This window comes from Ambystoma mexicanum, chromosome 1q (genome assembly GCF_040938575.1).
Source record: "Ambystoma mexicanum isolate Mex_15411 chromosome 1q, UKY_AmexF1_1, whole genome shotgun sequence".
In the NCBI taxonomy this organism is placed as follows: Eukaryota; Metazoa; Chordata; class Amphibia; order Caudata; family Ambystomatidae; genus Ambystoma; species Ambystoma mexicanum.
The window spans coordinates 1,462,293,174-1,462,309,264 of record NC_090922.1 but is presented as its reverse complement, the minus strand read 5'-3'; the positions used below and the strand labels follow the sequence as shown (position 1 = coordinate 1,462,309,264).

At 50.0% G+C, this 16,091-nt stretch overlaps 1 protein-coding gene across 1 annotated transcript in view; it reads left to right on the top strand.

Moving 5' to 3' along the window:
• HECTD3 (HECT domain E3 ubiquitin protein ligase 3) overlaps positions 1–16,091 on the top strand; it is a 623,726-nt gene that overhangs the window by 230,105 nt on the left and 377,530 nt on the right. Inside the window, exon 7 of the mRNA XM_069642356.1 lies at positions 2,491–2,573. Within this exon, the coding sequence (XP_069498457.1) occupies positions 2,491–2,573 (83 nt within the window). The remainder of the gene's footprint in view (positions 1–2,490; positions 2,574–16,091) is intronic.

The following is a 16,091-nucleotide window of genomic DNA, read 5'->3' as shown; positions in this document are numbered from 1 at the left end:
ACTCATTATTCCCTTCCCCGGTGGCCATTTTTTTCAGAGATTATTTTTTTTTCTTTTTTTTTTCTTTCTTCTGTTCCGAAAAAAGTAACATTATGCAATTAGTACCCTGGTCTTGCAGGCAGGGGTACTAATGGCAATAAACCCGTTGCCGCTGGGCATTACCGAGTCAGGTAATGCCCCGGGGCCTTCGTTAAGACCCTCGCTTCGCTCTGGCCTGTAACTTTGGGTCCCAGGGCATTACCTGGCTCGGTAATGGTCCCGCGGCTCAGGGTTTATTGCTCAAGTGTGACTCCCAGTAACAAAGGCGGCAGATAGATGGAGAAGGACTAAGAGGGAAGATTCCTTTGTGGGATGAGAAGAAGCTAATAAATTAGCAACATATAGATGAAAACTCTCGGAGTGAGCAGGGGGTAACTCTGATTTGAGAGTGGAATTAATGTGCCAAAGGGTACCATTTGCAGCTTTGGATATGCAGCACGTATTGCAATGTTTAATGGCAAGCCTGAACATCTGGGTACATTTCCAATCTACGTAGAAGCGAAACGGAAAGCCAAATGCAACAGATATTCTCCACCCAAGCATCTTCCTCACTCTGACTGTTTAATTCACTTGACCACACTGTTCACAGTTTAACATGGTTAACCAGCAAGGACTGTACTGCACCTGTAAACGATATAAATAGGCAAAATAAAATGCTCCCGATTCATTTTTTCTCATAGGCTCCAAGACGTCTGCCCTTTACGCACCCCCCATATACCTCTGTGATTAGTTATCTGGAAAGATAGCACCATGGGTCTTAACTCTTTATTCTCCTATACAGAACTACCGGACACCTGTTAAAAGGATCATGCTTTACGCACCAATAATCCCGAATACCAGTGGGACAACCTTTTTCCACACATAGGATACCCATGAGGAAACCTATTTCCATGACCTATTGTGATCACAGAAATTAAACTTGCCTGCCACACAGTATGGATTAACAGCAAGTATTCAATTATATTAAGTCACCAATCTGATGCCCGAGGTGTAAACAGATTATAACTTTCTCTCTACACTGGGGACAGCTACAGGGCATGCATTACATGAGGGACTCAGACTAGTCACTGATAAAACTATGATTATCTTCTGCTAGAACCCTAACCCTAAAACAGGCTTACTTTCTCCATACTCCCATTTGCACCACTCCCAAACCAAATAATAACAGCAGTCAACTAGTCAGTGTACATAGAATTAAGGCCTGAAAGCCCTTACTGAGTGCCCCGTCCATGTCTAAACACGAGCTAGGTACTCTCGTGATCTGCTTCTCATTATGTGTTTAAGTACCACATCTCATCTAGGGGTGGCAAGCAGCTAAGAATTTCAAAAGGAGAAAACCTTCAGCGTAGGGACAATGTCAAATGTACACCTCACCTGAAATGGGAATACAACCTACCGTTGCAGGTCGCCTTCTCCTCACATACTCTCCCCAGCTCTATTTTCTGTTAAAATTCCTGAAACCCAGTCGTCCAGTCCACGTCCGCCATGCTATCGCTAAGATAGTTACTCCCTTGGAGCCTCTCTGTGGACACCCTGCTGCCACCTACTACTGGGCACTCTTGGCCGCAGTTTAGATCGGGTCAACCTATAGACAGCTAGCCATGACCTCACAACCTGGAACTGCTGTATTAGTTCAACCCCAGAATGTTACCCTACCTTCAGCAGTTTAAACAGGGAAAATCCTGTTCTTAGCTAAATTCAATGCTTGATAAAACATCTGAATCGGATCAATTCTTCGAACGTCTTCTCAGTAGCAGAGGCCAATCTTTAGTAGAGGATTCCTGGACCAAAAATCGAGTACTTCTTATTGATCTCTAATCCACATATTGCACATTCTCTCCCAACCACTTATATTCATATTTAGTAAACACTAGTCTTGAAACCATTTCTAAAATGAGAATTATTACCAAGCAGAGATTACCATACACAGCACATTTGTGATCTAATACGTTCAGAGATTCGTCCCTATATGGCCCAATATGGTCAGGGATTCAATGGCCGTCGTCATGGTCCCACACTCCTAAAGTCACCAAACTGATAGCATTATGTTGCTGAAGCTGACACACCACATTACTTCAGAAGCTTTTGAGAACAGTACCAAATGTAGTCCAATTGAATAGAGTAAGATGAAAAATCATGCACAACTAGAAATGTAAAGATTCCCTGCCCAGTAAACAGGGTGTGCAGACTGCTGCTGGTTCTAGATGGATGGTAGGAAAAAACTGATAAAAGTACAGGATGTAAGAGAACCCAGCATGCAAGGATTGCTCTGTGGGGGGGTAACCGGTGTCTGTCGCTAAAAGGTAAGGATAACACCAAACTTGGTTTTGGTCTCTACTCTTATCCCATAAATAAACCCAGCTGAGTAACTCAACATAAATCTAGCATGTCCTGTCTGCTTAGTGAACAGTCCTCATGCCGACACTAACATCTGCCCTTTTCTCAATGCAGCAACCTAATCGGTGATGTCTGCGTCCTGGAAGACATGACAACTCATCTGCCAGTCATCGAGATCCGACTCGTGGAGTGTCGAGGTGGGGCTTTCGAAATGACAATACCCTCTAGGGAAGTTCATACTATGAGGACTATTTCACACCAATAGTACCCATCTGGTACACTGACTATTACAATTCTGTGCTTTTGTGTAGCAATATACGTGTTTTGTCAAAGAATGAAATGGCCACACATTAAGTTGCCACAGTGTTCATTGTCCATAACTGCAGGAGAGTATGATTTTTCAGAGGTAGTGCTCCATGTATTCATCGTGGCTGCTCTGTCAAAATGACAAGGTTTCTGCCCTTCGGAATTAGGAATCTGCCAAAGTCATTAGACCTGAAACCTGTAGTTGAAGTGTGTTTTTGCTACTGTTCTAGGAGGGAATCCCCTTTCCCTGAGGGCAGTGTTATATTGGCTGTAATACATATGCTTGCAACTAAAATGTCTTTAGGCACAAACAAATCGGAGACTGGGGGGATGGTGACTACGGTAAGGGTATGGTACTGTACTGATGATTTTCAGGTCTTTTTTTTCTCGTTAATGGAGAGCTTTGATTACTTATATATAATTTCTGAGGCTTATGGAATCTGCTTAGATCACATACTGTGCATAGGCCAACATCTAGTGGAAGATGCGGAGTATTACAGTTTGTTTTTCGAAACTCAAATAGGCGTCGACACAGGGCGTGCAAGTAATACTATCCCTAGTGTGACGTCCACTGTACCCATGATCCCTCGCGCGTCTAGGACCCTCAGATTGTTTTTTTCCGCCATACTGGTCGGAAGCATTAAGCGGAGTTCCCTGGCATTAGCCATACTTTGATAGTCCGACATCTAGTGGATTTGTTCTTGAAACTCCAAAATGGACGTCGACAGGACGTGTTAGTAATACTATCCCTAATGTGGTGTGTACTGTAGCCATGGTCCTTCATGTGTCGAGGTCCTTCAGATGGTTTCTTTCTGCCATCGTGGTCGGTCACAAGTAGCAGAGTTCCTTTCCAGGCTGATGCCTATTGACTAGTTGAAAGTTTATTCGTAGACTTCTCTTCTTTCTCTATTGTCCACTTTTGCCGCAGAGTCAAAAAACGACATCGTCGACTTGACTGAGTCGACGACCAGGCGCGGCCTTCACCGGCCTCGGCCCTTACAGTAGGGAGAGAGGAGGGAGGTGTTCATACTGATTTCTTTTAAAGAATCTATATTCTTCCATCCCCTTTCCCTTTTACTCACCTAACTTCCCTTTTCAATAATTATGGACAAAACGCCTTTTAAATTTCGCTCTACCTGCCACTGAAAATTCCCGTGGAAAAACATGCAACGAGTGTGCAGTTACTGTCTTCCTAGGTATCGCCCTGAAAAACATTGCAAGTCCTGCAAACCTTTCCGTCCAAAAACTCTCAAAGATTGATGCACTAAATGCTGGGCCGTTCACGCAATGCAGGCCGAAGCCTCCATCGACGTGACAGAGGACTCCATCGACGTTACTCGAGGGCAGTATCGTTGTCCTTTGTGACACCGAAGGCGAGCAGGGTTCGCTGGAACCACTAGTGCGGGCACCGACTCCAATAAGCAGTCCGGCGACTCTGTGACAGAGACGACACCCGGGGGCCATAGCACACAAAAATCTAAAAACATTAAGCACACACCGCTCGGCCGACATTCGACGAAATCGTTGAGCATCGAGGCCCATGCGGTGTCCGCGGACAAAGCCTCAAGATCTTCCCTGTCCTGTGGGCCATCACTTAAGCTTCCACCTCACGACAGGCCTCCGAAACGGACCCCAAGGTCGGTTCGGATTCCGCACAAAAAAAGGACCTCCTTTCGTGTGCCTAAAAACAGGCACCGAAAGGTGCGTCAGCGTCCCCAAACAAACGCTGAAAATGCAGGAATTAATTTAAAAACACGTCCCGGCTAATCCCCAGTGCCTTTGTCGTCCAAAATGCATTCTCCTCCCCCATAGACAAACTCTCAGGCTATGCATCACAAGGGCCAGACACCCTCCAAAAGCTACCCGTACCATGTCAGGCTTCCCACCTTCATGTGACTATACTCCTGAACCATTTAACAAAATTTTAAAGAGGATTAGTTGACTTTATGGACAAGCATTCAGAAAAATTATCCCTTAGAGATACCTCACAGCCAGGGACCCCAACACTTCAACCCCCTGCCAAAAAAACGTATCTTGAGGCACAGCCTAGCACCTCTGTCCTTGGCCCCACAGCCTTCACCTACCAAGACTCCTCTCAGGGCTTGGATAATGTGGATCTCTCAGAGTCACAAGACTCCGTGTCAGGAATGGCACTCTGTCAAGAGTGGCACAGGGCACCCCGGTAGGTTTTGGGTGGCTGTGCTGAAGTAAGGTAGCAGATAAGCACACACAGCAGGAAGTTCAACAAGAAAGAAGAGTAGGAAACTGTAGCTGTGAGCCAAAAGGGGCAAAAGATACAAAGGTACAAACAAACTGGATTCTCTCTTGGGGTGTATGCTGAAATGGGAAAGAGTGTTCCACGAACCTTAGGAAACTCCAGCCTTCTGCACAGATTGCTATAACAGAGGCCCACGCTGTATGCTCATGGCTGGGAACAACAGCAGTGGTGTCTGTAACACTGAAAACGCGACAAGGGGAAGGGGCAGAGGTTGCCTGCCGGAAACCAACGGGCAAACTCTGTACAAAGGGATTACATAAGACACATGAGAAGACAAGAACAGAAATATCCAGTGAAAAGGAAGTCTATGAGCAATCTAGCAGAAGGAAATGAAGGAAAGGCAGTTAGACTGAAGTAGATAACCTAAGGTGGAGTACAGAGGACTCAAGGAAGAGAACAAGGGAGCAGCAGTCAGGAAAACAGAAGGGCTGCAAAGTAGGAAGCAGGTCTGCAGTCAAGAGTGGCACTAGGTGCAGGCAAACTGTAGTGGACTGCGGAGGACTGTAGTAGGCTGCAAGGCAGGGAGTCCAGAGGAACAGGACAGAGAGAGATTAGTAGTAGGCGACAGGCAGAGAGCTCAAAAGAATAGGGCCGCGAGGTAGGGAGCCCAGAGGAGCAGGGCTGTAGGCAGCTAAGTGGCAGAGGAGTGTAGCAAGCCGCAAGGCAGGGAGCCCAGAGGACAAAGGGCTGTAGGCAGCGGAGGGAGACAGGCTGCAAGGAAGGAGCCCAGAAGACAAGGGCTGTAGGCAGCGAAGAGGTGCAGGCTGCAAGGTAGGGAGCCCAGAGGACAAGGGCTGGAGACAGCAGAAGGTCGCGAGCTGCAAGGCAGGGAGCCCAGAGGACACGGGCTGTAGGCAGCGGAGGGAGCAGGCTGCAAGGAAGGAGCCCAGAGGGCAAGGGCTGTAGGCAGCGAAGAGGTGCAGGCTGCAAGGTAGGGAGCCCAGAGGACAAGGGCTTGGAGACAGCAGAGGGTTGCAAGCTGCAAGGTAGGGAGCCCAGAGGACAATGGCTGTAGGCAGCGGAGGGAGCAGGCTGCAAGGCAAGGAGCGCAGAGGACAAGGGCTGTAGGCAGCCGGAGGGAGGCAGGCTGCAAGGTAGGGAGCCCAGAGGACAAGGACTGTAGGCAGCCGGAGTGAGGCAGGCTGCAGGGCAGGGAGCCCAGAGGACAAGGACTGTAGGCAGCCAGAGTGAGGCAGGCTGCAAGGCAGGGAGCCCAGAGGACAAGGACTGTAGGCAGCCGGAGTGAGGCAGGCTGCAACGCAGGGAGCCCAGAGGGGGGCACTGGATCAAAGCAGGATAATGCAGCAACAGGAACAGCATACAAAGTAGAGGGTCAAGGCAAACCGGAGCGGGGAGATCTCAAGATGCAAGACACTGTGCTCCTGCATGCAGCTGCTTATATACAGCCCTGCCCTGTTCTGAGGCAGGCTAATTGACAGCACCTGGAGCAGCACACCTGAAGACAATCTGCCTCCTCCCTCTCTGGTCCTGAGCTGGTGGAAGCAGCACTGGCCGCTAGTGCTTCTGGGGATTGTGGTCCGAATAACGAGGAATGAGAATAGCCAGGAATTGAGGACTGTAGCAAGGTGCATTATGGTAAATGTAGTTAGTTGAATAAAATAAGAAAGAAGCAAATGGAAATTAAAGACCAAGGCATGAATAGGAGTTGTTCAAAGAGTATTAGGAAGATAAATGAGTACCAGGTAGTCCATGATGGTTGCCAATGCGTGCGCCAGCGGCGCGGGCATGACACTCCGACTCTCAAGGGGACCTATATAGTCAGGACCAATACTATGACGATGATAACATCTATGTCATCCAGTTGCCTGACCACCATGACCAGCCGGTAGACGAATCTCCCGTAGACACTCAACTACAAAACAAAGACTGCTGCTGAAGGCTTCCCAACACTTAAGTATTGACACCCAAGAGATGCAAATAGACAAGGACTTTGTGGAGGACATTCTGGGAGACAGGAAGTCCACCACTCATTTCATCCCGCTGTTACAGTCTGTACAAAGACATATTCAGCCCTCCTTACTTACACCAAATCTCACAAAGGTGGTGTAAAGAAAGCATGATATCAATGTAAGACGGACACAAATGACCACAGTTCAAAAGTGATTATTGAACTTTATCAAGGGTGTGATAAACGCCTATCTAAACCTACATCTAAGATGGGAGCAAGCTAGGACCATCAAATAATAATAATGCAGTCCTAGCGGAGTCTCATTAAAATAAAAGGGCCTATACTCAAAAACCTATTGCCAATCCTTATCGCTAAATACAAATAGTGTGGGGTGAAGTTCATGAAAAAGAAAGTGTTCACAAAATGATGTCGGGATAATTGGCCTCCCTTCCCCACCTTTTCAGTACAGGGCCAGGGGTTCACTCAAGCAAAGTGCACACTCTGGCTTCTGCGGCACAAGGATGCAGTTCAATCTTCGCAGTTCAGGACGTTCTAGGTTGAAACCTCTTTACTACTTGTAAGTCTCTAGACTCGGAAGGGCCTGCTGTGCAAAAACAATATGTAAACGTTATTTCGAGGGGATTGGGTCCTCTGACGTATTCCATATCTATGACAGGTAATCACCACAGCTGTGCTGCTTCGGAAACTTTTTTTTCCTACGTCGATGTGTCGTCGTCGGGGACCTCCTCCGACGTCATCCGATGTGATAAGTAGGACGCACGACGCCCGTAGCCTCAGTTCCGTTTTTTCCGCAAACGTGTTGCTTCGTGAATCTTGGTTACGCCTCGACTCTTTGGAGTTCTGTTCTTCTCGGTTCTTCGAACCTGTTCGTTTTTGTGAGAAATTCCTTCGTAAGAAGATGTCTTCTACTTCGTCTTTGACCCTGCGTCCGGGCTTCAAGAAGTGCGGGGAGTGTGGGTCCAAGATGTCGGTGACGGACTCACACGACGCCTGCCTCTGGTGCCTCGGGGAGGCCCACGACACGAATGACTGTATCGACTGCCAGTCGCTCACGCCCAAAGCCTTACGGGAATGTAAGAAGAAGTTGTCGGTAGGTCGGGTGTCCAAGCTCCGGAAGTCGAAGTCTGCGGGGCTTTCGACGGATGATTCGAGAGGTGACTCTCCGCGTCGTCGTCGGAAGTCTCGTGGGTCTCCTTCTAGGAGTCGGTCTCGCCACTCCTCGGCCTCTTCGAGGCATTCTCGGAAGCGCCGACAGCGGTCGTCTTCCAGGTCCTCTTCTGAGGACTCTGTCCGGCACGTCGCTTACCCCACCAGCCGTGCGACGCCGGAGGAATGGGCTTCCTTCGGGAAGAAAATGCTGGCGATTCTCGAGTCGCAGTGTACTAAACCGTCCGCGCCCCCGAGTGGGGTCGGCCGTGAGAGGTCGAGAGACACCGTTCGCAAGGGTAGTCGGCACGAGTCACGGGAGAGGTCTCGTTCGGACAAGGGGGTACCAGGTCCCGGTCCTCGACGCGTTCGAGACCGTGTGCACCTGTGATGTCTTCGAGGAAGACATCGGCGCCTGAGGCGTCGAGGGCGTCGACAGGCTTTCTCGAGGCCTCCGGCTCCGAGGAAGTCGTCGAAGCCGGCGACGCTCAGGTCGTCGAAGGACACGCTCGGAGCTCCGGCTTCGAGGACTGTTTCGACGCCGTTGATGCTGGCGGCGCTGCATCCGACATCGACGCCGATTTACTCAACGTCAACGCCGATCCTCTCCGCGTTGATGCCTGTTCTCTCGACGCCAGCGCCGATTCACTTGACGCCATCGACGCCTTTCGAGGCCGGGGTGTCGGAGGTACCCCGTGGCACGGGGGAACCCCCTAGAAAGGCTCTGGTTAAGAGCAAGCACTGTCGGGTGCCTTCTTTTCACCACCTGGAATATATTTCGGAGGTGGATGAGGATTCTGATGGCCTGGTTCCTAGTCACGTTCCAGATGAGATGGTCTCGGGCCATAGCCAATTTGATGATTTGAGGCAGTCACTGCATGATGCCAGTGGACTGGACACCTCTCCGGAGGTGGAGTTTTGTAGGCCTGAGCCTGGCTCTCATGCCGATTCCTCGTACCGGCGCCTTATGGCTAGGGTCTCCGAGTACTTGGGATGGTCTGCTCCCCCAGGGGAGTTTGCGCAGGATGATCTAACGGACATCCTTGATGTTGGTCCCCCAACTGACTCGGTACTGCCGTTTCATATGGCTCTACAGAGAAGGGTGGCGGCGGCTTGGACTGCTCCGGAGAGTCTCCCGCCAGTGGGCAGGTCCTTGTCGCGAAAATACCGTCCAGCCAGTAGCGACCCCTGCTACTTGACCAGGCACCCCACTCCAGAGAGTTTGGTGGTGCAGGCGGCCACGGCCCCGGCAAAGCAGGCGTCGTACCCTACCATCCCTCCTGATAGGGACGACAAACGTTTTGATGGCTGGGCGAAGAAAGTGTTTTCTTCGGGTGGTATGGCGCTTCAGGCGGCCAACTCCATATGTGCCTTGTCTCGTTTCTCACACACACTCTGTGGAACTGTGTTGCTTTAGCGGCTGAACATATTCCCGAAGGGGATGAACGGGATGGTTTCCTTGCTATGGTCCAGGATGGTAAGGATGCCATGTGTGAGTCCGTTCAGTCGGGTTTGGACATGGCTGAATGCGTCAGCAGGTCCATGGCGGCGAGCACCGTGATACTCAGGTTTGCGTGGTTGCGGAAGTCGGGGTTTGCTCCTGATGTGCAGTCCCGGCTCCTCAACATGCCCTTTGACGGTGAACACCTTTTTGGCAGCCAGGCTGACGAGACCTTGAGAGGTTGCAGACCTCCAAAGCTGCAGCGAAGTCGTTGGGCGCTGCAGTTCGCCAACCTCTGCCTTTTCGTCCTAGGGGACAGCAATGGAGGGGTGGTTCCTTTCGCTATTACTCATCCTTCAGTGAAGCGAGAGGAGCTAGCAGTCCGAGGCCAACGCAGGGGTACCAGAGGTGGACGACAGGGTACCCGTGGTGCCAAGGCCGCTCGGGCAGTTGCCTCTTTGCCCTCAGGTAACGCTGCAGCCGCTATCACTCAGTCATGAGGCCATGTCCCATGGTTCGCCTGTTGGGGGAAGGCTGGCGCAGCATCTTGTAGAGTGGCGTGCCATTACTTCAGATGTGTGGGTTCTGGAGATCATAACCCACGGCTACTGTCTTCCCTTTCGGCAGAGGCCTCACGACAATCCACCAGGGAACCTCTCTTTGAAGAGTCCGGATCCGCTTCTTGAGCAGGAAATTCAAGCCCTGCTGGAGAAAGGCGCCATAGAACTGGTGCCTGTAGCGGAGAGGAACAAGGGATGGTATTCCCCTTATTTTTTGATTTAGAAGAAAGACGGGGGATTGAGACCCATCATGGACTTGCGCGGTTTGAACAAACTCCTCAGGAAGGACAAGTTCAAGATGGTTACTCTCTCTCAAGTCCTCCAGGCCCTTCAGCTTCAGGACTGGTTGGTGTCTCTCGACCTCAAGGATGCTTACTTCCATGTGCCTATCCATCCCAAGCACAAGAAGTACCTGAGGTTCGCGGTTGGCGACTCGCACTTTCAGTTTCGGGTCCTGCCGTTCGGATTGACCTCCACCCCGTGGGTTTTCACCAAGCTCATGGTGGTGGTGGCAGCGCATCTCAGGCAAGGGGGGGATTCACGTCTACCCTTACCTGGACGATTGGTTGATCAGGGGGAGCTCTCCCGAGCAAGTCCTGGATCATCTGTCCGTCACCTGCCATTCCCTTCACAGGCTGGGCTTCTCCCTCAATTTAAAGAAGTCCCATTTGACACCAACGCTGCGGCTCCAGTACATCGGAGCAGTGCTCGACACTTCCCTGGGGCAGTGTTTTCCTCCCCAGGTGAGGGCTCTTCACATTCAGCAGATGGTACACAAGTTTCAGCATGCCTAGACGCTCCCAGCGTTAGAGTTCTTGAGGTTGCTCGACCTCATGGCATCCTGCATTCTTCTGGTGCCAGAGGCTCGCCTGCGGATGAGATCTTTGCAGTGGGCACTCATGATGCAATGGTCGCAGTCCTCCGGCAGGATGTCGGACCCGGTTCAGGTGCCGCCCTCGGTCGCCCAGGACCTTCTGTGGTTGGCCGTCGAAGGCAACTTGATGAAGGGGGCTCCGTTTTGGCTTCCCTGGCCGGAGGTGACGATCGTGACGGATGCATCCCTCACGGGATGGGGAGCTCATGCCAACGAGCTGACAGTCAGCGGTCGTTGGTCTCCGTCGGAGTCCAGACTCCATATCAATCTGTTGGAGCAGAGGGCCGTCAGGCTAGCCCTGAAGGCTTTTCTGCCGACTGTGCAAGGAAAGAATGTCCTGATCCTGACGGACAACACAGTGGCCATGCACTACCTCAACAAAAAGGGGGGGGGGCAGGGTCACTTCCTCTGTGCAGGGAGGCGATGCAGCTCGAGTTCTGGGCCATCCAGCAGGAAGTTTCGATCTCAGCAGTTCATCTGGCCGGAGACGAAAACGTGACGGCGGACGCTCTGAACAGGCAGAGCACGATCCCTCACGAGTGGTAGTTGGCTCAGGAGATTTTCCTTGAGATCTTCGCCCTTTGAGGGACCCCTCCAGTCGATCTCTTCACCTCTAGTATCAACCTGGAAGTGCGAGAGGTTCTGCTCGCGGGAATTTCCTCCAAAAGGAGCCTTAGGAGACGCGTTCGTGGTGGAGTGGTCATTCCCACTGCTGGACGCGTTTCCTCCAGTCCCCGTCATCCCGCAAGTGCTGCGGAGGTTACAGAAGTTCGGTTCCCGGATGATCCTCATTGCTCCGGCGTGGGCTCGGAGGACGTGGTTCCCGGACCTTCTCGACTTGTCCATCTGTCCTCCACGTCGTCTTCCCTACCGAGACGATCTGCTCTCACGGGAGGGGGGGGTCAGGTTCTCCATCCAGAGTTCAGATCCCTCAACCTTCACGCTTGGCTTCTGAAAGGTTGAGGTATAAGGATTGGGACCTCCCTGAAGACGTGATGGAGGTGTTGCTCTCGGCCCGACGGCCAGCAACAAAGTCTCTGTACCGTTGCCATTGGCGTAAGTTCTGCGACTGGTGCAGAGTTCAGAATGTGGATCCTTTTGCATGTGACATCCCCATGGTTCTGTCCTTTTTACTTTCTTTGGCCCACAGGGGCTTGCAAGTGGGTACCATTAAAGGTTACCTGGCGGCCTGTCCATCTTTAAGCGCTCGTCTGAAGAGTGTTCCTACTTTAAAATCCCTTTAATTTCACAGTTTCTGAAAGGGCTCACTAATGTGTTCCCTCCGTCACCTTTCCTGGTGCCCGGTTGGGATTTAAACCTTGTTCTTAAGTTTCTTATGGGTGCTCCGTTTGAGCCTTTACATTCTTGCCCTTTGAGGCTGTTAACTCTGAAAACTGTGTTTTTGGTTGCGGTTACTTCCGCTCGCAGAGTGAGCGAGTTACAGGCACTTTCAGTTAAGCCACCCTTCACTGTATTTCACAAGGACAGGGTTGTCCTTAGAGTTCGTCCTTCTTTTCTTCCGAAGGTGGTTTCGGAATTTCATTTGAGCCAGAAGGTTGTTCTTCCGGCGTTCTATCCTGCTCCGCTTCCTGGTAAGGAAGAGGAGAGGCTCCATAGGCTTGATCCTAGGAGAGCTTTAAGCTTTTATGTTTCACGCATGTCCCGGGTCAGAGTGGACGATCAACTCTTTATTGGTTATGCTGGAAAGCGTTTGGGACTAGCTGTGACGAAACAGACTTTGTCTTGCTGGATTATTTTGGCCATCTCGGAGTGTTACCGCTTGGCGGGTAAAGACCCACCGGCTGGCTTGCAGGCCCATTCTACCAGGGGTATGGCTTGGCTGCATATACTGCCCTCAGAGGGGCGTTCCTATTCGCAACATCTGTGATGCAGCCACCTGGGCTTCAGTACATACATTTGTACGTCACTATTCCCTCGATTCCATCCGAGGACAGGATCTGGCCTTTGGCAAGGCGGTCCTTTGCTCTGCTATTTGATTGGCAATTCTAAATTTTGATTCTAAATTCTTTCCCTCCTCCTTGCTCTGGTACTGCTTTGGGAGTCTGTCATAGATATGGAATACGTCGGAGGACCCAATCCCCTCGAAGAACAAGTTACTTTCTTACCTGGTAACGTTCTTTCGATGGGATGGTCCGACGACGTATTCCATATCGCTCCCTCCCTACCTTCCCCGCTGCAGAATTTCTTTTGCGATTGCAGCTTACGTTCCGCAAGGCTTTGTGTCTGACTGGCAGTAGACTAATGTCACACGTTCTGGGGGAAAAAACTACAACTGAGGCTACGGGCGTCGTGTGTCCTACTTATCACATGGGATGACGTCGGACGTCAGCGGAGGTCCTCGACGACGGCGCATCAACGTCATCGATGCAGACGCCGAAAAAAAAAGTTTCCGAAGCAGCACAGCTGTGGTGATTACCTGTCATAGATATGGAATACGTCGTCAGACCATCCCATCGAAAGAACGTTACCAGGTAAGAAAGTAACTTGTTCTTTCTTTTCAAATGTATTCAAAGTTGGGTGTTCACAGTGGATCCCCCTGAGCCGGGCTCAGATCCTTTTAGTAAGTTCCAAGTAGGATCCCCCTCTTCCGGGCTCACTTCCCTTTTAAACCAATGTTCATAGAATTCTTTCTCGGGTGACTCACGGTTCACCCTGGATCCCCCTCTGCCGGACTCAGATCCCTTTCTTTCGGACAATAAGTCTCCCTCAGCCAGGCATGGACCAATTGTGATTTACCTAAAACTATTGGGTTTAGCTTGACCCGTTGCGTGACCACTTCGATTATGTTATTCCTTTTTATCACACTCTGCATCCGAAACCTGATAGAGACTTTCGAATGAGCGCCCATGTGCAGCCGGACCACTCTGTGTATGGTATCTTTTGTTGGCCTACCAAAGTTCGAAATGTAAAGTTCAATTACTCCTTTGGTTCCGATTCTATTCACGTCTCTCTCTGCAAACGCCTCACGCACTGTTTTCTTTGTACAATGTTGCTGCTTGCACCCTTGGTTCAAAACACAAGCTGGTTTGATATGGGTCTCTCTGACCCACCGGCTGTGCTGTCTTTTCTGACGCAGCTTTGTTGTAGGCGCCAACAACATTATCACAGCGGCAATCGCTCCTCCCCGCCTTGGTTATCAAAGTGAGAGAGCCCCAGGTACCTCCGAACACTTTGCAGGTTTGATCAACTTTAGCTCCTGGTCTTCGGTTTCTTACTTTCCAAGGCTCACGAAAATAATGGTCTTTAGAGGTCCTGGATACTTTGCTCCTTCTGACTCTCTCCCTCTGGTCTCGCCGTCTTTCTCCTTGTATTAGACTGCCATCTTGAAACTCCTGTTTCCACGGGTGGTTTGCCTTACTCTGGGTGTGCTTTCATGCTCCGCCTTTTATCCGTGTGGGGAAGTGTAATGAAAGTCAGGTGTGTGTAGTAAACCGTAAATGCCTGACCTTGTCTATCCATGGTGTTAAGACATGCGAGGTGTATGGTTCTGGTGTTAGTCCATTGTCGCTCACTGAACTGTCCGTGAGAAGGGGTTTGTGTCGGAAAAGTGGGGGTGTGAGGAGGGGTTTGAATTTCTAGGTATGGGGAAAAGGTGTTACTGGGAAGGGGAATGCAGCGTCTCACTCTCCGGTGTCCCACTTCCACTCCCTGAGGGCCCCTCATCCAGGTGATCCTCCCGTACTCGTCCACCCCTAGTAACTGGAACCAAAAGCGATGTATGTGTCCCAGCCACCTGGATGACAGATCCCCAGGGACTAGCGAGTGAGACACCTTCAGGTTTCTCACATACCCTTCCCCTATGCGATGTAGCCGCATCGGTTTCGCAGGGGAACCGAGAGAGGAAATCCACGTACCTTTGGTCTTTGCCTTTTCAGTCCTTCATAGTGAAACAGTAAGGTTACAGGTCTAAGACTCATTGCATGACTCGAGGGTTAGAATCTTTTTGTGGGCTCATCCAAACTAGTGGAGAATGGTCCACTACAAGTGTGAGCTTTCTTCCTTGGAGGTAGTATCTGTGGTTGATAATGGCCCACTTGATGGCAATGGCCTCTAAATCCAGCACAGAGTAATTTGTATCACGTGGGAAAAGTTTCTGACTCGTAAATAAGATGCGATGTTCCAATCCGTCGCTAATTTGTCATATGACTGCTCCTAGCCCTGTAAGGGAGGCGTCTGTTTGTAATACAATTTCCTTTGAGAAATCTACTACCTTTAGGATTGGGTTCTAGCACAGGTTTTGTTTTAGGTTGTAACATATATCGTCCTTGTTAGTCCAATCAATTTTCTGTGGTTTGGCGTTCTTTAATTTTTCTGTCAGCCTAGCTGTCCTGCCCGAGAAGTTAGGGATAAACTTACAGTAATAACCAATTAACTCTAGGAATGCTCTGTGATCTTTTAGTTTTAGGTGTAGCAGTATTTAGGACTGCCTTCACTTTCTTGCGTTGAGGTTGTACACTACCATTCCCTACAAAAAAGCTGAGATATTTCACGGCTGACTGGGCCAACCTGCATTTGGATGGATTGGCAGTTAGGCCAGCTTCTATGAGGGTTCTCATAATAGTAAAAAGTTGGAAACGATGGTCTTCCCAAGTTTTACTATAAATGACGATAACGTCAATATAAGCTCCACAGAAATCAGAGTAGGGCTGTACTATTTTGTCGTTAGAAAGTGGCTGGAGCCTGTGTAAGCCAAAAGGGAGGAATTTGAACTGGAACAGTCCCAGGGGCGTCATGAAAGCTGTCTTTTCCTTATCAGGTCCATACACTGGGACCTGCCAGTACCCTTTTGTAAAGTCTAGGGTTGATAGAAAAGTAGCGTTTCCGATTTTCAGTTGGCTCCTCGATGCGTGGCATAGGATAGGCATTGAAGTCAAAAATGATATTAACTTGACGGAAATCTATGCAAAACCTCCAGGAATGTTCAGGTTTGGTGACTAATACGATAAGAGGACCATGGGCTTGAAGAGGGTTCGATAATATTTACTCTTAACATTTTATTCACTTCCTCAACCACTAGCTGTTTACGGGCTTGCAGGAGCTTATATGTTTCAGATTAACCACTTTTCCCTTTGGGGTTCTAATGTTGTGCTAGGTGCCTTCCTGTTTTCTCCGAGAATACATCGGGAAATGATACAATTAAATCCTTTAAAACTTCTTAT